We start from the raw sequence: 20,411 nt of genomic DNA on the forward strand, positions 1-20,411 counted from the left end.
ACTGCTGAGCCTTTTATAGGCCGCTGCCTCTCTGGACTCCCGCCTCTCTCGACGCTCCCCGGACTGCTGAGCCTTTTACAGGCCGCTGCCTCTCTGGACTCCCGCCTCTCTCGACGCTCCCCGAATTGCTGAGCCTTTTATAGGCCGCTGCCTCTCTGGACTCCCGCCTCTCTCGACGCTCCCCGGACTGCTGAGCCTTTTACAGGCCGCTGCCTCTCTGGACTCCCGCCTCCGCACAGGCAGCGGAAAGAGCATGTGGCAAACCTGTCCCACCCTCCCTTTCCCTCAACGATTATCTGTCCCCCTGTAGACTGTGGCTTTTGTATTGGACTGTTCAGACACCCGAGGACTCATTTTAAGAGTGGAAGCAAGTCTTCCTTGATTCCGAGGGACTGCCTATGATGATGATGATGACGGTCCTTGTTCGAACGCCTCGCCCGAAGGACGGCATGTGCGACATTGTAGCACTCCCTCAGCACTGCACCGATGTGTCAGTTTAGATGATGCACTCAAGTCGCTGAAACCCAGCAGCGTCTGCTTTCGAGAGTGCCGTGACTGTGCCGAATCGGACACTTTCTTTTATCCGAGGTGACTCATTTGGCCTATTTCTTTCACTTAATACCTGCGCCCCACTCTCGGCCTAATCAATAATCCAATCTATGCATCCATGCAAAATAATGGGCTCAATTTGTGCTGTTTTTTGGGAGCAGGCTCTCTTTGGCCTAAGTTGAAAAACCACAGTTTGCCGGATCAATTTGCACCAGCATAACTCTGTTAGTTACGATTTTTTTTGGTCAGTTTTCTTTTCAGCCAAAGGGGTAGAAACCAGCCACCTATGCCAATTGCCATTTCGGGAAGTTTGGCCAGCTGAGAGTTACTCCAGTTCTGATTAGGCCAGTCGAATGTTGCCTCTGCAGAAAAACCTTCCCGAGAGTTAAGGAAATTGGCGCAGCAGATGCCCGGACACACACAAAGAATTGAAAAACACATAGCAGCAACTTACCTCCAACCCCACCCGAAGGGCTTGCTGGTCCAGTCCCATTCTCCCGGTCCGGTCCCATTAGCGAGAGAGACTCAGCTTGCAGTGTGTCCCTGGTTACCATGGCAGTCTGATCTTTATCGCGCATAACAAGGCTCCACCCCCAAAACTAAAGGTCGGGTTACGCCACGCCAAAATGAACAAATCCAACGGGGAAACTTAGAATATTTTTTTTGCCGTTCTTGGGGCCCCAAAAAATCAGGCGTAACTCTTCAAGTACTCCAAAAAAAAATGCTTTGGGGAAAATTGAGCCCATTGTATCAATGGATTGATTACTTAGAACATAATATAAGAAATAGATGCAGAAATAGGCCATTTGGCCCCTCGAGCCTGCTCCGCCATTTAATAAGATCATGGCTAATCCGATCATGGACTCAGCTCCACTTCCCCACCCGCTCCCCATAACCCTTTACTCCCTTATCACTCCAATCTTTCCATCTCTACCTTAAATTTATTCAGTGACCCAGCCTCCACAGCTCTTTGGGGCAGAGAATTCCACAGATTTACAACCCTCAGAGAAGAAATTCCTCTTCTCCTCAGTTCTAAATGGGCGGCCCCTTATTCTTAAACTATGCCCCCTAGTTCTACTTGAAAATGATCACTGAGGAAATGAAAGATAACAAGAAGATAGAAAGTAGTTGCTCCTCAAATGGATGCCCTAACCATGGTTATAATCATTTATCCAATCATATCTTAATCAAACACAAGTTTAATTAAATAACATATATAAAAAATATAATTTCATATCGCACTGAATAACATGAATAAGTTGGAAATCTGGTTATGTTCTCATTGCATGAATTAAACTCTTTCAAAAGATGACAAACATATATAATCTATCTTTTGTCCCAAGTGCACTTTCAGCTTTCGAGTATATTTCTTTGCTCAAACTAGTTTCCTCACATTCCTATAGCGCGTCCTGTTGGCTCGGACAAATTGTGCTTTGGTCCAAATTATAAAAGCCCAAAGTACGAATGTTGTAAAAGTGATTTTTTTGTTTCTTTCTCAGTCTATTTGTCAAGTAATCAGGGGCACCGCAGCAAAAGGTTAAAAATAAAGTTTTAAAATTTCTGCGATGGGTTTTAAGATTCCCGCATTATACAGCTTTCAAGCAGCACTAGCGGAATATACAAGACAGCATCCATTTTATTTGCACAATGTTAAGCTGGTCTCGTTTGCCCCCTCTTCATCCCCACTTCTCTTCTTGCGCTGGATCTCTTTAGTTGATCCAAAGGTTTCCGTAATTTTTGATCGGAATGATTTGCAGAGGTAGAAATACAAAATGGGATCAAAGCAGAGATTGAGAACAGCTAAAAGGAACGTGGACTCCTTTGCCAGAAACAGGGCTCGCTGTACAGTGCAGTCTCTCACTGGCTTGTATTGACTGAGAGTGTACGGAGTCCGCACAATGTGGTACGGGACGAAGCAAATAACGTAGACGCCAGTCAGTATGAAAATATGCCTCACTGTTTGCTGCACGTCTTTCTGCATTTCTCTATCCTTGTTGTTATAGAGTTTTTTCACCACGAGGAAGTTGGAGGTTAGCAGCACAACTGAAACATTCATGAATATCGCGATGCAGATAAAGTTGGTGAGGACATGCCAGTGCAGACCCAACGTGGTCTTGATCTCCGCGCACCTCAGGAGAGGCTTTGCGTCTATGCTTTTGATGGGGATTGCCATGTTTGGCACCATCAGCAGCAGGACCATTCCCCACACCACGACGGACATCATTTTCGCGAAACCTGGTTCCTGTATCCGTTGGAATCTTGAGTTTCCTGATAGCTGAATGTATCGATCTATGCTCACGAAGCCCAGAAATATAATCGATGAATACATATTAATATAGATAAGGCAAGCCGTGACCTGACAGTGGAAGATCTTCAAATTCCAGGGAGCAATACCCAAGTTAACAGCTATTTTGAAAGGTAGAGCCAAACTCAGCAGAAAATCGGCAGTCAGTAGGTTAATTAGATAGATATTAAGGCATTTTCGAGCCTTTCTTTGGCTAATGAATGCCCAAAGTGCTATGAAACTCCCAATAATGCCAATCAGGAAGATTAAATAATAGAAGTAAGTGAGAGCCTCCAAATTGTTGTTGATTATACACCGAGTACTGGAGCTGTTTGAAGATTCGGAGCTCATTGTGTGCAGTCTCAAACAACAACTTGACAATTTATTCCGATCTGAAACGAGAAGCAAGAATGAGATTGAAAATGAATTTCTGCATTGCTTTTAAATCAAATCAAAGACATTCAATTATTCAGGCATTTCTGACTTTGGGGGAGAAGGAGGGGCGGGGTGTGTGGGGAGAATCTATACAGGAGAGATTTTAATGGGTTAATATAGCCGAGGGTGAGAGGGAACCTCGTAAAATAAATTTAGATGACATCAAAGTAACCATAAGAGAAAACATACTTTACTATGTTGACGCTTTAATAAGGCAACTTGCCTAGTGTGTTGAAATTTTCAACCAGATGAGCAAACAGTTTGTTATCTCGACAAGGTAGATTCTTGCTGACCTGGAGTTGCTGCCGTATCCAAGTGAGGGTATTGTAGCTGCGAATATAGTCGTCCTTTTTCAGAATGGAGCACCAATGTTGCACAATGATGAGTTTGGGGTGACACTGATGTTTTAAGTCTCCAAATCCCTCTGCAGCTTGAATAAATTTGAGAAAGGAAGTATGTTAGCACCCTCGTATCTTGTTTCTCTTCGAAGGAAACAGCTTGTAGGAAATGCTTAATGAGTGAGAAAATGTGTCACCTGCGCTCAGTGGAAGGCTATTAATGACCTTTTTAAGAAGTTAATCACCATTTTTTTCGCCTGTTGATTCGGTCATTAACGTAACTTTTACATGCCAACCACCTTGTACATTCCCAGCGGTGCTGCACTCCCTCCCTGAATTTCCCTTATTACTCACACTCTGCATCAGCAGTTGGCTTGTTTCAGTTTACTAGAAACATGAGTTACAGTAATAGTCTTTCTAAAGTGTAGTCTGTGTTATTGGGAGCTATTAAGACATCTGCAATTCTCAGTTATCAAGTAGCTCTTGGCTGCAAACATAATGCTTACTGATCAAGTTCTACTTCAGGCGCTGCAGCAGTCCCTGTAATCCCTACCCTCTTTACATTGATTACAGTGCTTGGTTCCTGATGGCAGTGCTTTTCAATGGTAGATTTTTAGGGACAGCCGAGCGGGTCTCAAACAATTTCCAGTTGATTTTCAGAATTCTTCAATCTTATTTTTCTCTCCAACACACAAATGACTCAAGCGGCCCTTTAAACATTCATTGCTGCAAAAGGAAATTAGTGGAACAGAAAGAGATGTTGATGTGACAAGCCTGCAAGACTGAAGGGAGGAGGAAGTGAAATAGATTCGACTTTAGATAAATGTTGTGGTAGCGACAATAATCAGTAACGGGCACGAAAGCAACAAATGGTTCAGGTGGAGCAAACATTTTTGCTTGTTGACGGGTTTAACAATTACGGAGAGAGTGATTCCATTCAGCTTTGTCAGCTATATATTGCTGTTCTTTAACTTCAGAGGACGGTGGGGGGTGGGGGGGAGAGAGAAAAGCTGTGTTAAAAGCAGGATTGATTGTCGCAGGATCCTGAAAAGACTGATTTTTAAAAAAAAATTAAAAATCCTGGAAGCCCATGTAATGAAAACCCAATTTGTCTTTGTTCAATCACTGACCCTCATTGTAAGGCCTCTTTATATAATATGGGCAGGTGCACAATATTAACATTTTTCACAACAAAAACACATGCAATTGCAAAATGTGATTCTAACAGCACTGTAAAGCCTGGAATCCAATGTAATAAGAACACAACGCAACCACTCGGTCACCTCAAACCCGTGGCTCTGGCCATGTCCATTTTCTTTCACTCTGCGGACAGATTTAGCTGGATCGCGGCAGGATTGACGGGACCGTTATTTCACAGACTGCCTCCGAATGGCTAAACCTATCCCATCATGCTCTTAGTGTAGCACCAGAGTAAACTTTATTTATATATTTTCTGTTTTAAAAAAAGTGATTTTTCAAAACTATGCTGACAGGCATATACATAAGAAATAGGAGCAGGAGTAAGCCATACAGCCCCTCGAGCCTGCTCTGCCATTTAATATGATCATGGCTGATCTGATCATGGACTCAGGTCCACTTCCCTACCCGCTCCCCATAACCCCTTATTCCCTTATCGGTTAATAAACTGTCTAGTTGCTGGAAAAATCATCAATGTTAAAACGTTGCAATGGTATTTGTAGTTTGCAAAGCCTTGGGTTAACATTTTTAATTTAAAACAAATGCCTGGTCTATCACCATTTCTGAATTGTCAGCAGAACACACTGGCAAGAGCGAAGTCGTGGGCCGACATTTTTTAATCCAGCAGTTTTTCTACAAAATATGCTTTTTTTAAAAAAAAAAAGTGTTTAAGATGTTTGGTTTTCACATGTAAACACTTTACCTCCTGATCAATTAACAATCACAGCGCAAAATAGTTTGGTGTCTTTTAAGGTACCAAAATAAAAATATAACTTCCATACCTGATTCACAAAACAGCTAATTCTGTTTCTGAATGAGCTCCATTAGACGGGAACCTTGGTTGCATGAGGAGAAGCAGCTGGCTGTTTGAGTCGTGTACTGTCGACAGCAGTGCCGTGCAGCAGTCTAACCACGTTACTCTGATTCAGAGGAAAACATGTGTATCGTTCGCTGTGGGATGTGTGGTCTTTTGAAAAGATTGACGTAGATGAAACCAAACTGTCACAGAGCCAGACCGCTGTGCATATGTGATGGTATTCTCTGCACCCAAAGTGCCTCGTGCAGATTTGGACTTGACGCTTTTTGTTCATGTAAGAGCCTTTTTTAAAAAGACAGTTGTCCCTCCTGAAATAGCTTTGTGTGGGCAGCTTTGCCTCCTCCCCACTGTTTCACAAACATGTGTTGTGATAAGATTAGTGCCTGATTTTATCTGCAATGCCATTACAATAAGTGTAATGGTCGCTCCCTTTTACAAAAATGGTGACTTTTTAAGAAGTCATGGGTCATGGGTCTCATGTCAGGGTGGTGCAACCGTCCCTCTCTTCAGCTGCCTTTGCCCGAAGTGCTAGAATTACCTTCCTAAACCTCTATGTGTCTCTCCTCGTTTGAGACGTTCCTTAAAACCTACCAGTTTGACCAAGCTCCTGTCCTAATATCGCTCTACGTAGCTTAATGTCAAATTTTGTTTGATAACACTCATGTGAAGCACCTTGGGACATTTTGCGACATATAAATGCAATTTTCTTTATGGCTCTAAACCAAATATTCTTGTTTTTACATTGAAGTTTGTCAGTATTCTAAAGTGTAGTGTAGGGAGGACGTATAGCCAAAACAGTCCAAATAATGGTCCTTATTGTATTATATCCTAAACATTTTTATCAAGTCATGGCGCCCTCCTTCAGCTGATGAATCGCTACTCTTCCATGTTGAACACCACTTGGAAGAAGCACAGAGTAGTAAGGGCACTGAATGTACACTGGGTGGGGGACTTCAATGTCCATCACCAAGATTGGCTCGGTAGCACCACTACTGATCGAGCTGGCCGAGTCCTGAAGGACATAGCTGCCAGACTGGGCCTGCAGCAGGTGGTGAGAGAACAAACACGAGGGAAAAACCTGCTTGACATCATCCTCACCAATCTACCTGTCACAGATGCATCTGTCCATGACAACATTGGTGGCAGTGATCACTGCATAGTCCTGTGGAGACGAAATCCCATCTTCACACTGAAGACACCCTCCATAGTGTTGTGTGGCACTACCACTGTGCTAAATGGAATAGATTCAGAACAGATTAAGCAGCTCAAATCTGGGCATCCATAAGGCGTTGTGGGCCATCAGCAGCAGCAGAATTGTATTCCACCACAATCTGTAACCTCATGGCCCGGCATATCCCTCACTCTACCATAACCATCAAGGCAGGGAACCAACCCTGGTTCAATGAGGAGTGTAGAAGAGCATGCCAGGAGCGGCACCAGGCACACCTAAAAATGAGGTGCCAGCCTGGGGAAGCTGCAACACAGGACTACATGCACGCTAAACAACAGAAGCAGCATGCGATAGACAGGGCTAAGCGATCCCACAATCAATGGTTCAATCAAAGCTCTGCAGTCCTGCCACATCCAGTTGTGAATGGTGGTGGACAATTAAACAACTAACGGGAGGAGGAGGCTCCATCAATATCCCTATCCTCAATGATGACAGAGCCCAGCACGCGAGTGCAAAGGACGAGGCTGAAGCATTTGCAACCATCATCAGCCACAAGTGCCGAGTGGATGATCCATCCCGGCCTCCTCCTGAGGTCCCCACCTTCACAGAAGCCAGTCTTCAGCCAATTCGACTCACTTCACGTGATGTCAAGAAACAGCTGAGGGCATTGGATACAGCAAAGGCTATGGGCCCCAACATCCCGTCTGCTGTGCTGAAAACTTCTGTTCCAGAGCTTCTGTCAGGACCACTTGGCTCCAGACCTCATTACAGCCTTGGCCGAGGCCTAAACATGGAGAAAAGAGCTGAATTCCAGAGATGAGGTGAGAGTGACTGTCCTTGACATCAAGGCAGCATTTGACTGAGTGTGGCATCAAGGAGCCCGAATAAAACTGAAGTCAATGGGAATCAGGGGGAAAACTCTCCATTGGCTGGAGTCATACCCATCACAAAGGAAGATGATTGTGGTTGTTGGAGGTCAATCATCTCAGCCCCAGGACATCGCTGCAGGAGTTTCTCAGGGCCGTGTCCTAGGCCCAACCATCTTCAGCTGCTTCATCAATGACCTTCCCTCCATCATAAGGTCAGAAGTGGGGATGTTCACTGATGACTGCACAGTGTTCAGTGCCATTCGCAGTTCAGCAGATAATGGAGCAGTCCATGCCCGCATGCAGCAAGACCTGGACGATATTCAGGTTTGGGCTGATAAGTGACAAGTAACATTCGCGCCACACAAGTGCCAGGCAATAACTATCTCCAACAAGTGAGAATCTAACCACCACCCTCTAACCTTCAACGGCATTACCATCGCTGAATCCTCCACCATCAACTTCCTGGGGGTCACCATTGACCAGAAACTTAACTGGACCAGCCACATAAATACTGTGGCAACAAGAGCGGGTCAGAGGCTGGGTATTCTGCGGCGAGTGTCTCGCCTCCTGACTCCCCAAAGCCTTTCCACCATCTACAAGGCACAAGTCAGGAGTGTGATGGAACCCCCCCCACTTGCCTGGATGAGTGCAGCTCCAACAACACTCATGAAGCTCGACACCATCCAGAACAGAGCAGCCCGCTGGATCGACATTCCATCCACCACCTTCAACATTCACTCCCTCCACCATCGGCGCACCGTGGCTGCAGTGTGTACCATCTACAAGATGCACTGCAGCAACTCGCCAAGGCTTCTTCAGCAGCACCTCCCAAACCCGCGACCTCTACCACCTGGCAGGACAAGGGCAGCAGGCGCATGGGAACACCACCACCTCCGCGTTCCCCTCCCAGTCACACATCATTCTGACTTGGAAGTATATCGCCGTTCCTTCATTGTCGCTGGGTCAAAATCCTGGAACTCCCTCCCTAACAGCGCTGTGGGAGCACCTTCACCACACGGACTGCAGCGGTTCAAGACGGCTCACCACCACCTTCTCCAGGGCAATTAGGGACGGACAATAAATGCTGGCCTTGCCAGCGACACCCATATCACATAAAGGAATTTAAAAAAATTTACAGTATTGTAGCTTAATTAGCAATTTCCTCTCCCATTTGTTCGCCCCCATCCCACCTGTATGCCGTGACCGACCTCGTCCAAATCAGGGTTTCCCCCTAAGCCTTCGATTACTTTTGAAAATAAATCTTTCCGGTTGGCCCTTTGGAACATTTCAATACAGTTTGATCTATATTAATCTGTCAGCTTTTAAGTTCACACTTTCCAGCTACAAAACCTCGCGTGCCGGTAAAACATTATGACTTGTTAATATATATGTTTCCTTTACTGCCCTGTTATTGTATATTGTGCTTAAAACAACAAATTAATGGGTGTGAGCAGAGGCCATTTTCAGTGTAAAGAATTTCTAACCTCTACCCATTTAAGTAACTTTTTTTTTAAAAGAACTGAAGGTTTTTAATTTCTCTCCAAAATATCACGCGCCCCCGCGTTGAATGTTTTCTTGCTCACTGCTGCAACCTGACCCGCGATTCTGTCCAAGTCTCTCTGCCCCTGTGGAGTCAGCCTGCGACCACCGTTGGGGTCCTTCTCCACCATCTTCAGCCCCTCGAGGGACTGCAGCACCCTCCTGGCGACGGACTTGGAGCCGCGGCTGAAGTGACTGGGCTTCACGCCGTTGCGCTGGCGGCCGCCATAGATCTTGGTCATGGCTCCCACGCCGACCCCTCCCCGCAGGTACAGGTGACGCACCGTGGAGGCAGCTCGGGTATAATACCAGTTCTCATCGTAAGGGGCCAGCTCCTTGTGTTTGCCCAGCTTCACTGTGTCGACCCAGTCAGAAACCTTTAGCTTGCCCGACTTCTTGAGAAAGGCGCCCAGAGCTCTGACGAACTCCTGCTGATTCACGTCTTTGACCGTTACGCCAGGCATCGTCTCTATGCTGCCGCCTGCACTCTGCACCAGAAAAAACAAAAGGGCTATGTAACTTGTTCGTTTTTTTTTATTTGTAGCCAATCTTTCCAATTCTTTGTCAAATCACAAACGCCAGAGGTCACCTTGCACACATCAAGGATCACTCTGCGCCAATGCTCTTAGCCAAAAGGCCGAGAGCCACTGCACCGTTCCTGGAAGTACTGCAATACCAGGTTCGTGCCATGGAGGTGGATGGATCAGCAACCCCACACACCTCCGTGGAGGTGGATGGGTCAATCCGCCCCACCCACCTCCTATAGCTGCTTAGAGTCACCTACAGCTGTAAATAATCAAATGTATTCCATTTGGCTGTGCAGACCCATTACTTTAAATTCCTAAACTTGAGCACTCCTTTCTGCGAATGGTGACAGTGAAAAACGACACAGAAATTGGTTGTAGTCTGTTGACGAGGGAAACTTTCCGACTTGGACCTGTCCTGATTGGCATCCAGGACTGCAAAAGTGGACGTTCCTCTGAGGGGCAGGGGCTTTTTCAAGAGCTTGTATTTTAATTTAGCTGGATATGTTGCTAGAGCCTCTGTGGTGTCAGCTGTGGCTCAATGGCAGCACTCGCGCCTCTGAATCATTAATGGTTGTAGGTTCAAGTCCCACTCCAGAGACTTGAACATAGGCAGACACTCCCAGGGAATGCTGAGGGAGTGCTGTGTTGTCGGAGGTGTGCCGTCTTTCCAGGGCTCCTCGGCCCTCTTGAGTGGAAGTAAAAAGATCCCATGGCATTATTTCAAAAGAGCAGGGGAGTTGTAAGATTACAAGCACAGATCACACACAGACACCCAAAGGGATTTGTAAGGTGTTTTATTGAAGAGCTACAGTTTTAAAGCACAATCAGATATGACGTACGGTTAGGATAGCTATAATAGACATACATCCCACCCTCCTGTATGGCTCAGAAATATGGACCATGTACAGTAGACACCTTAAGTCCCTGGAGAAATACCACCAACACAGTCTCCGCAAGATCCTGAAAATCCCCTGGGAGGACAGACACACCAATGTTGCCGTCCTTGTCCAGACCAACATCCCCAGCATTGAAGCACTGACCACACTTGACCAGCTCTGCTGGGCGGGCCACATTGTCCGCATGCCAGACATGAGACTCCCAAAGCAAGCGCTCTACTTGGAACTCCTTCACTGCAAACGGGCCAAAGGTGGGCAGTGCAAACATTATAAGGATACCCTCAAAGCCTCCCTGATAAAGTGCAACATCCCCACTGACACCTGGGAGTCCCTAGCCAAAGACCGCCCTAAGTGGAGAAGTGCATCCGGGAAGGTGCTGAGCTCCTCGAGTCTCGTCGCCGAGTGCATGCTGAAAACAAGTGCAGGCAGCGGAAGGAGCGTCCTACCCTCCCTTTCCCTCAACGACTGTCTGTCTCACCTGTGACAGAAACTGTGGTTCTCTTATTGGACAGCCACCTAATAATTCATGTTAAGAGTGGAAGGAAGTCTTCCTCGATTCCGAGGGACTGACTGTGTCATGTATCCTACATGGCTATTGTTGGTGCTATCACAAGGTGTGCTACCAGAGGGCACAGCAGTGGGAGACTTGTAGATTACCTGTACAGGTGTGCCTGGCCTAGTATAAAAGGCAGGCCATCAGGTGTGATCCTCACTTTGGAGTTAACAAATAAAAAGACTAAGGTCAATACATTCAAATACATCACATTGCCTCTTGGAGTCATTATTAGAGCATACGAGGTCATAACAATTGGCGATGAGATTACAGACTTTCATGCAAAAATGTCTACCCTTGGTACGTTGCAGCAGTTCACCGATTGGGACGCCTTTCTGGAGAGGCTCGACCATTTCATCACAGCAAACGACCTGGCAGGAGACGACCCGGCCACACTGGTTGATAAGCGCAGAGCTATCCTGCTAACCAGTTGTGGGCCCACCATCTATGGCCTCGTCAGGGACTTGCTGGCACCAGCGAAGACAATGACCAAGACGTACGAAGAGCTCGTAACCCTGTCCATGTACAACTCAAGCCCAAGGAGAGCATCCTCACAGCCAGATACCAGTTCTACACTCACCGACGGCCCAAAGGCCAGGAAATCGTGAAATACACCGCAGACCTCGGGAGACTGGTGGCACCGTGTAATTTCGGCACCCACCTCACCGAAGCGTTGCGGGACATTTTTGTCATTGGAATCGGCCATGAGGGCTTTCTTTATAAGCTACTGCTGGCGGATACCACAGTCACACTGCAGAAGGCCATCTCTGAGAGCCAGGCATTCATGACCTCGACCTGCGGCTCTAGGCAAATGACTCACCCTCAGGACTCAAACCCGGCAGGTACTGTGCACCGAGTGGCGCCTTTTAGAAGCTGGACTGTAGAACACAAAACCTTTCGGGGGAGAGAGAGAACAGGCCCCTGAGTCCCTTGTCTCAGAGTCTGCCGAGGGGGGCCAATCGAGTAGCTCCATGATGGCGTTGTGGAGGGAATCACAGGGCTCACCAGTGCCGCTTTAAAGACTATGTATGCAACGGCTGCAGCACAAAGGGCCACCTCCAGCGAATGTGTAAGAGAAATATGACTCACTGTGTCGACGAAGAGTCTGCAGATGGCCATGAATCCAGCACGGATTACGAAACGATAGGCAGAGAGGCAACTCATCCCCATGTTAAGGTATATAGCATGTTTACCTGCACCACCGATTGTGCCCCGTTGAGGATGGAAGTCGAGATAGATGGCGTTCCAGTCTTCATGGAAGTGGACACGGGGGTGAGCAAGTCAGCAATGAAGCAAGAAGCCTTTGTCCCATAGCCTCTCAATCAAGCTGAACGACCCAAGTTGGTCCCGATTCAGACAAAGCTGTGCACCTACATCGATGAACTTATCCCATTGCAAATGTTAAGGTACTCCATGATGGTGCGGTGCACAGGTTACCTCTGTGTGGATTGTTGCAGGTGAAGAAGATGGATGGAGAAGATCCATCGGAAGTGGGAAGACTTCACCCCTCCAGCGGTCGACGTCCTCTTCGTTCAGAGGCACAGCAAGCCTTCACCTGAGGCTGGATCCGGCACCAGAGAGCAGCACAGACCGCCCAGCACGACTCTGTGGAGATGATCCAGCTGGGACGACCCGAAAGCACCTTCCAGGCTCCAGTGGCAGGACTCCGGAGGAAGAAAATCGGATCCAAGGACGACTTCCCAGCTTCGGTGGCAGAACCCGGGGAGAAGAGGATCACCGCAGTCGACATCGTGGATGGAGGAAAGATGGCGCCCAAACCACGAGGTGAGGTGCTGAAGAAAAAGATGGCCGCGGCCAGACCACGAGGTGCAGCGCTGATGGAGCAACACATGGCGCCAAACGGAAAAGAGGATTGGTGTAAAGATAGCAAGGCTCTCTTAAAGGAGGCCTGCGACCCACTACAATTAAAGGGACAGTTCCACACACTCAAGCAATGTAATAGCAACTGTAAGTTAGAGATAAAATGTATAACTGATGATCAGAATTGTGCACATGCAACCAGCGAGGAAAAGTCGCGCGATCGCGATCGGAGCTACAGGGTATTCACAATAAGTAATGAAACATTGTGCGATGTAGGATTTCAACTGCACGCAGCCAATGCAGCGGGCAGACGCCCATCGGGAGCACACAGGTCCAGCGAGCTACACAGTGCTGGGGCCTGCGTACCTGGGACCAGGGTTATACATCATGGAGTGTGGCCACAAGCAGCCAATACACACGACCTGCAAGCAAGCGATCTCAGGAGGGCAATGGCACCGGTATCAATACTCTGCCCCTGATCGGCTCCACCTCTCGGGCACCCGATGGAATCAACCGCCACAAGCCTGAAAGAGCAAACCGCGCTAAGGCGCAGCCCCCAGACCCCATCGCCACCAAGGCCACACCCAGAAATGAAGGGTCACCCGCTACAGTCTCCCCAAAGGGGACCGGGACCAGCCAGGATCCCAAACCAAACAATGCCCAGGCTAGCGAGTCAGCAGTTCCCTGTGCACTGCTAGACGACAGCTCCTCAGGGAGCAGCAGCGACCCAGGGCGCAAAGAAAGGACAGGGAGGTCACAGGCATCTGTGAACCGGCCCGACGCTAGGAACCACGGCAACAGCCCCAAGTGCAGGCAGCTTGAGCCAACTGGGTTCCCACTGCCAGCACTGGGCACCACGCCGCCACCAGACTGCAGGGACACCATCCAGCAGTTCTGGAACTAGTTTGTCCTCACGCACTGGTCACCACATCGATCATGTACCTCACCAGTCCAACGTACTTGTCTCACAACGGAACCACAAATGTAATGCAAACTTGTTTTTCTGAACTTGAATGTATATGAATGCAATGAGCCTCCGGCATAATCAGTATGTGTGGTGGGGAGAATGGAGTGGTCAGGGATACACCAACAGCAACCACCAGCACTCTACTGCACCAACCACTCACCCAAGATTGAAATGCCCTGCCAAGGGTCAACCAGATAGAGCCCATATAGAGCTAAGCCCAGAGCACAGTCAATGCAGAGGCGATTTGCACTAAAGGCTTGGGGGAGAGTGGTGTCATGTATCCTACATGGCTACTGTTTGTACTATCACAAGGTGTGTCACCAGAAGGCACAGCAGTGGGAGACTTGTAGGTGTGCCTGGCCCAGAATAAAAGGCAGGCCATCAGGTGTGTGATGCTCAGTCTGGAGTTAACGAATAAAGGACTAAGGTCACTACAGTTCAAGTACAACACACTGCCTCGTGGAGTCATTATTAGAGCATCCAAGGACATAACACTATGATGATGACATCTCGTGACAGTTGAGTGTGATTTACGGGGAGGGAAACAGGCGGACAGACAGACAGACAGACCGTCGGATGCCTGGCGAGGCAGAGCAGTGGTCTTGGGTTGGTGGATCCCTGTGGTTTGCAGCAGCAGTTGTTTCCGCTGGGTTGTTCCTCCAGCTGTTGGAGGTGTTAGGATGGTAATTAGCATTGATCCACCTCAGAGATTAAAACGTGACCAAGATGTTAGGCTGCAACATTTATGTTTAGAATAACTCCACATGACTTAAGCTCAAACTGTTGTGACCTTGCTCTCTATTGTAACTCCAGAGTCAGGAGGCAGCATGGTAGACTGCCTTTTATACCTGCTTGCCCAGGGTGTGCAACCCTTGGGTCTCCCACAGATGCGCCCCCTGTTGGCAGGTGTTACACATTGGTAATGTTTACATACACCCCGCATTAATACACCCCGCATTAATCCATCTCGAGGAAGCCTCGGCCCCTGACTGTTTGTTTTCTCCTCCCGCTTTGTATACTTTATTTCGATGGACCGGTGGCCACCCGGTGTCAATCGTCTTTGCCCATCCTATAGTGGAATTACCAGGAGAGGGTATCACTGACAGTCCCCTCTCCTCCCCTCCTGCTGAGGCCAGCTTTTTTCTTATCTCTGTGCAAGATTATATTTCTTAAAGATAGCTTATTGTCTGTCTTGGCTCCACACTGTCTCCTCTCGGCATTTCTTGGAGTATCTTGTTTATTCTCCCGCTCGGCGCTGACCCCTCATCACTTCAAACATGTCTGCGGTGGTCTTCTCCCTGTTAACCTCTAAGTATTTGTTCTGATCAGATCTTCGCTGACATTCCTTTCGCCAGCTGGGTTGTAAAGCCTGTTTTTCACTGGTTTAGTATCCCTTTCTAACTTTAAAATTTCTTTGGATTTAAAACCCTACTTTGAGATTTAAAGATTTCTGGGCCAATATTTTTATCCCACAGCTAACATCACTAAAACAGATTTTCTGGTCATAATCGTCGTATCATAGAAATTTACAGCCATTTCGACCCATCGTGTTAGCACCGGCCGACCAAGAGCTCGCCAGCCTAATCCCACTTTCCCGCTCTTGGTCCGTGGCCCTGTAGGTTACGGCACTTTTAAATGCACATCCAATGATTTTTTTCGTCGTTGAATGTGCATAAGTTGGCTGCCGCGTTTCCTACATTACAACAGTGACTACACTTCAAAAGTACTTCATTGGCTGTAAAGCGCTCTCGGATGTTCTGAGGTCCTGAAAGGCGCTATAAAAATGCAAGTTCTTTCATTTTCTTGTCTTGCCCTGTGCAGCATTTTCCTTTTGTGAATTGCAGCTTTGTGATCACGTACAAACTTGCAGCCATTTGCACGGGAAAGAAGCATCACGTGATGTTGCCCTGAGCAGTCTAGCAACGTGAAAACAATCCAAGGGATAGGCGGTCAGTGGTGCGGGGGGCATTTATGTTCTCTGACAGTGTTGTGTTACCCTCCATCTCCTGAAGTGGAGCGGCATTTATTCAGGGGCAGCAGTACAGCCTGAGTTTACACCGATAGGACAGACATCGCCAGCAACGCTGCGGTAAAACAGGAATGGGCATTCTGTCACAAATTAAAAATATGAGTTTGCATTCCTCCCGTGTTGCTGGATTGTTCCTTCAGTTAGATGTTGAGAGGTTGTTTCCCCTGGCTTGGAGAGTCTAGAACTAGGGGTCGTTGTCTCAGGATAAGGCTTGGCCATTTAGGATTGAGTAGAGGAGAAACTTCTTCACTCAGAGGGTGGTGAATCTTTCAAATTCTCCACCCCAGAGGGCTGAGGCGGACCAGTCGATGAGTATATTCAAGACAAAGATGGATAGAATTTAGGGCACTAAGGGAATGCAGGGATATGGGGATTGGGCGGGAAAGTGGAGTTGAGGTTGAAGATCAGCCATGATATTAAATGGCGGAGCAGGCTCAAGGGGCCGGAGGGCCTACTCCTAGAATCGTAGAAATTTACAGCACGGAAGGAGGCCATTTCGGCCCATCGTGTCTGCACCAGCCGACCAAGAGCTATCCAGCCTAAACTCCTGCTCCTATTCTGTTCTACCTCTTTGAATTTTGTGAGGCTTCATGCGGAGTGGTCGGTGTTGGGGGGGGCGGGTGGGGGGGGGGGGTGGTTGCTTATTCTCTACATTGCAGTTTATGGATTTAATCCTAAATTCCCCAATTGCAGTACGGAGAATACACCTCCCTCCTCTCCAAACCTGATTGGAAATGGAGGAATCAATGGAACAAAAGGTACCTTCAGCCAGCGATGTGAGGCAGGAGCCACTGGGAAAATCATAGCAAGAATCCTCGTCAAACATCTTCTCCCTGTGGCTGAACAGCTCCTCCCAGAGTCACAATGCGGAATCTGACTACTAGGGGGTACAACGGACATGATCTTCACCACGCGAGAACTACAAGAGAAATGCAGGGAACAGCACCAACCCTTGTACATGGCCTCCTTTGACCTCACAAAGGCCTTTGACACTGTCAACCGTGAGGGACTATGGAGCATCCTCCTCCGTTTCGGCTGCCCCCAAAAGTTTGTCACCATCCTCCGCCTGATCCACGATGACATGCAAGCCGTGATCCTGACCAATGGATTCACCACAGACCCAATCCATGTCCGGACCGGGGTCAAGCAGGGCTGTGTCATCGCACCGACACTCTTCTCGATCTTCCTCGCTGCAATGCTCCATCTCATTCTCAACAAGCTCCCCGCTGGAGTGGAACTAAACTATAGAACCAATGGGAAACTGTTCAGCCTTCGTCGTCCCAAGGCTAAATCCAAGGTCGTCCCATCCTCTGTCAGCGAACTACAGTACGCGGATGACGCTTCCGTCTGCGCACATTCAGAGGCCGAACTCCAAGCCATCGCCAACATCTTCACTGAGGCATACGAAAGCATGGGCCTTAAATTAAACATCCACAAGACATGGGTCCTCCACCAACTTGATCCCATCACACAGCACTGTCCCCGCCCGGTCATCAAAATCCACGGCGTGGCCTTGGACAACGTGGGCCATTTTCCATACCACGGGAGCCTACTATCAGCAAGGGCATACATCGACAATGAAGTCCAACACCGCCTCCAGTGTGCTAGCACAGCCTTCAGTTGCCTGAGGAAGAGAGTGTTTGAAGACCAGGACCTCAAATCTGGCACCAGGTTTATGGTCTACAGGGCAGTAGTGATACCCGCCCTCCTATATGGCTCAGAGATGTGGACTGTATTGTGTTCCTAACACAGCTGAGGCCGCACACAACAAGGTTAAAGTAACAGTGACCTCAGTCTTTAATAAGACACTCCAGAGTGAGGTACAGGCCTTGGGGGCTGGCTTATATACAGTGCTCTAAAGGGATGCTGGGATCCCTTGGGACTTCAGGGGATGAGCTCCCTGGTGGCGGAACATGGGGGTACATGCTTTACAGATACACAACATCACTCCCCCCTCTTTCTCCCCCCCCCCCCCCCCCCCCCCCCCAAAGTCAAAGTGAAAACTATTTACAAGGTGAGGCAGTCGGGAGCCTTTCTTTTCCTGGTGGACCGCCTCGGTATAAATGTGTGAGCCTGGCCTTGTTGGTCGTGATGGGTTCGATTTCCTGGTCCGGCGTGGTGTCGTTGATCCTTTGGGTGTGTGTTGTGGGCTTGAAAAAGGTGGTGTCTGCTGTGGGTTGTTCAGGGCAGCCTGTGAAACCCAGCCTCGTTTGGTCCAGGTGCTTTCTGCAAATTTGTCCATTGTCTAGTTTGACTACAAACACCTTATTCCCTTCTTTAGCTATCACCGTGCCCACGATCCACTTGGGACCATGTCCATAGTTTAGCACATAGGGTCATTCAGATCAATTTCCCGTGACACAGTGGCATGACCATTGTTTACATTTTGTTGCTTCTGCCTGCTCTCTACCTGATTATGCAGATTGGGGTGAACCAGAGAGAGTCTGGTTTCAAGTGTCCTTTTCATGAGTAGCTCAGCAGGGGTCTCGTGCGGTAGCTGAGCAGTACTTGGGACAGGTGGGTTTGGAGTGAGCCTTCTGTGACTCATTTAAGGCTCTGTTTGATGGTTTGTACTGCCCGCTCTGCCTGCCCATTGGAGGCTGGTTTAAACGGGGCCGAGATGACATGTTTGATCCCATTGCGGATCATGAATTCTTTAAATTCGGCACTGGTGAAACATGGCCCGTTGTCACTGACCACTATGTCAGGCAGGCCGTTGGTTGCCAACATGGTCCTCAGGCTTTCAATGGTGGTGGTGGTGGTGCTTCCCGACATTATTTCACACTCAATCCATTTTGAAAAAGCATTCACCACCACCAGAAACATTTTACCGAGAAATGGGCCCGCATAGTTGACATGGACCCTCGACCATGATCTGGAGGGCCAGGACCACAAACTTAGTGGTGCCTCTCTGGGCGCGTTGCTCAACTGAGCACACACGCTGCATTGCCGTACACAGGACTCTAAATAAGAGTCAATACTGGGCCACCACACGTGGGATCTGGCTATCGCTTTCATCATTACTATACTGGGTGTGTGGTGTGGAGATCCGAGATGAATGTCTCCCTGCCCTTTTTTGGTAACATTACATGGTTACCCCACAACATGCAGTCTGCTTGAATGGACAGCTCGTCCTTTTGCCGCTGGAACGGCTTGATTGGCTCTTGCATTTCAACGGGGATGCTGGCCCAACCTCCATGCAGTACACCGTTTTTTACTAGGGACAACAGAGGATCTTGACTGGTCCAAGTCCTAATCTGGCGGGCCGTGACAGGTGATTTATCATTTTCAAACACTTCCATGACCACCAACAAGTCTGCGGGCTGCGCCACCATCAACAAGTTTGCAGGCTGTGCCATTTCCACCCCCGTGGTGAGCAATGGTAGCCGACTGAGAGCATCCGCACAGTTCTCGGTGCCTGGCCTGTGGCGGATGGTATAGTTATACGCTGATAGCGCGTGTACTCACCTTTGTTTGCGTGCTGCGGCATTAATATTTATCCCCTTGTTTTCAGCGAACAGGGATGTGAGGGGCTTGTGATCGGTTTCCAGCTCAAATTTGAGGCCAAACTGGTACTGATGCATTTTCTTTACCCCGAACACACACGCTAATGCCACTTAATCATGCTGTACGCCCCCTCGGCCTTGGACAAGCTCCTGGAAGCATAGGCGATAGGTTGCAACTTCTCCGCAACGTTAGCTTGTTGTAATACACACCCGACTCCGTATGACGACGCGACACGTGCTAGCACAAGTCTTTTACACGGGTTATACAATACAAGCAGCTTGTTGCAGCATAAAATGTTTCTGGCTTTCTCAAAAGCAATTACTTGTTTTTTTTTTCTCCACACTCAGTTCACACCTTTTGCGCGATAACACATGTAGGGGCTCTAAAAGGGTGCTTAACCCCGGTCGGAAGTTACCAAAATAGTTGAGTCGTCCCAGGAAATACCACAGCTCCGTGACGTTCTGTGGCTTGAGCGCGTTCCTGATAGCCTCTGTTGTGGCGTCTGTGGGCCGAATGCTATCCGCTGCGATCTTTCTCCCCAAAAACTCCACTTCTGTTGCCATGAGGACGCATTTTAACCTATTCAGCCACAGCCCTACGCGATCCAGTCGCTGGAGGACCTCCTCCAGGTTTTGTAGGTGCTTGGCGGTGTCCCGACCCGTGACCAATATGTCGTCCTGAAAGACCAGCGTGGTACCGACTTGAGTAGGCTCTCCATGTTTCTCTGGAAGATCGCTGCAGTCGACCGAATTTCAAACGGGCATCTGTTGTAGATGAACAGTCTCTTGTGCGTGTTGATGCAGGTGAGGTCCTTCGAAGACTCTACCAGCTCCTGCGTCATGTAGGCCGAAGTCAGGTCGAGCTTGGTGAACATCTTGCCTCCTGCCAGCGTCGCAAATAGGTCGTCTGCCT

The 20,411-nt window shown here is 48.4% G+C and overlaps 3 protein-coding genes across 3 annotated transcripts in view; 1 reads left to right on the forward strand and 2 right to left on the reverse strand.

The window, feature by feature from the left end:
- LOC139266002 (mediator of RNA polymerase II transcription subunit 12-like protein) overlaps positions 1 to 20,411 on the forward strand; it is a 799,024-nt gene that overhangs the window by 259,758 nt on the left and 518,855 nt on the right. The window lies entirely within an intron of this gene.
- On the reverse strand, positions 1,783 to 5,726 carry LOC139265410 (G-protein coupled receptor 171-like). The gene is made up of 3 exons (XM_070882407.1): positions 5,586 to 5,726; positions 3,562 to 3,698; positions 1,783 to 3,225 (listed from the first exon to the last, which is right to left on the reverse strand). The coding sequence occupies exon 3, from the start codon at positions 3,182 to 3,184 to the stop codon at positions 2,186 to 2,188; it is 999 nt and encodes a 332-aa protein (XP_070738508.1). The 5' UTR covers positions 3,185 to 3,225; positions 3,562 to 3,698; positions 5,586 to 5,726; the 3' UTR covers positions 1,783 to 2,185.
- On the reverse strand, positions 9,190 to 9,705 carry LOC139265504 (small ribosomal subunit protein eS19-like). Its single transcript, XM_070882521.1, has one exon. It carries the CDS (start codon positions 9,661 to 9,663, stop codon positions 9,190 to 9,192), a length of 474 nt encoding a protein of 157 aa, XP_070738622.1. The 5' UTR covers positions 9,664 to 9,705.

The sequence above is a fragment of the Pristiophorus japonicus genome, chromosome 6, assembly GCF_044704955.1.
Source record: "Pristiophorus japonicus isolate sPriJap1 chromosome 6, sPriJap1.hap1, whole genome shotgun sequence".
NCBI lineage: Eukaryota > Metazoa > Chordata > Chondrichthyes > Pristiophoridae > Pristiophorus > Pristiophorus japonicus.

What these genes read in the sequence shown, in the direction of transcription:
- LOC139265410 (XM_070882407.1), bottom strand. Translation starts at nt 3,184, where the DNA reads ATGAGCTCCGAATCTTCAAACAGCTCCAGTACTCGGTGTATAATCAAC.
- LOC139265504 (XM_070882521.1), bottom strand. Translation starts at nt 9,663, where the DNA reads ATGCCTGGCGTAACGGTCAAAGACGTGAATCAGCAGGAGTTCGTCAGA.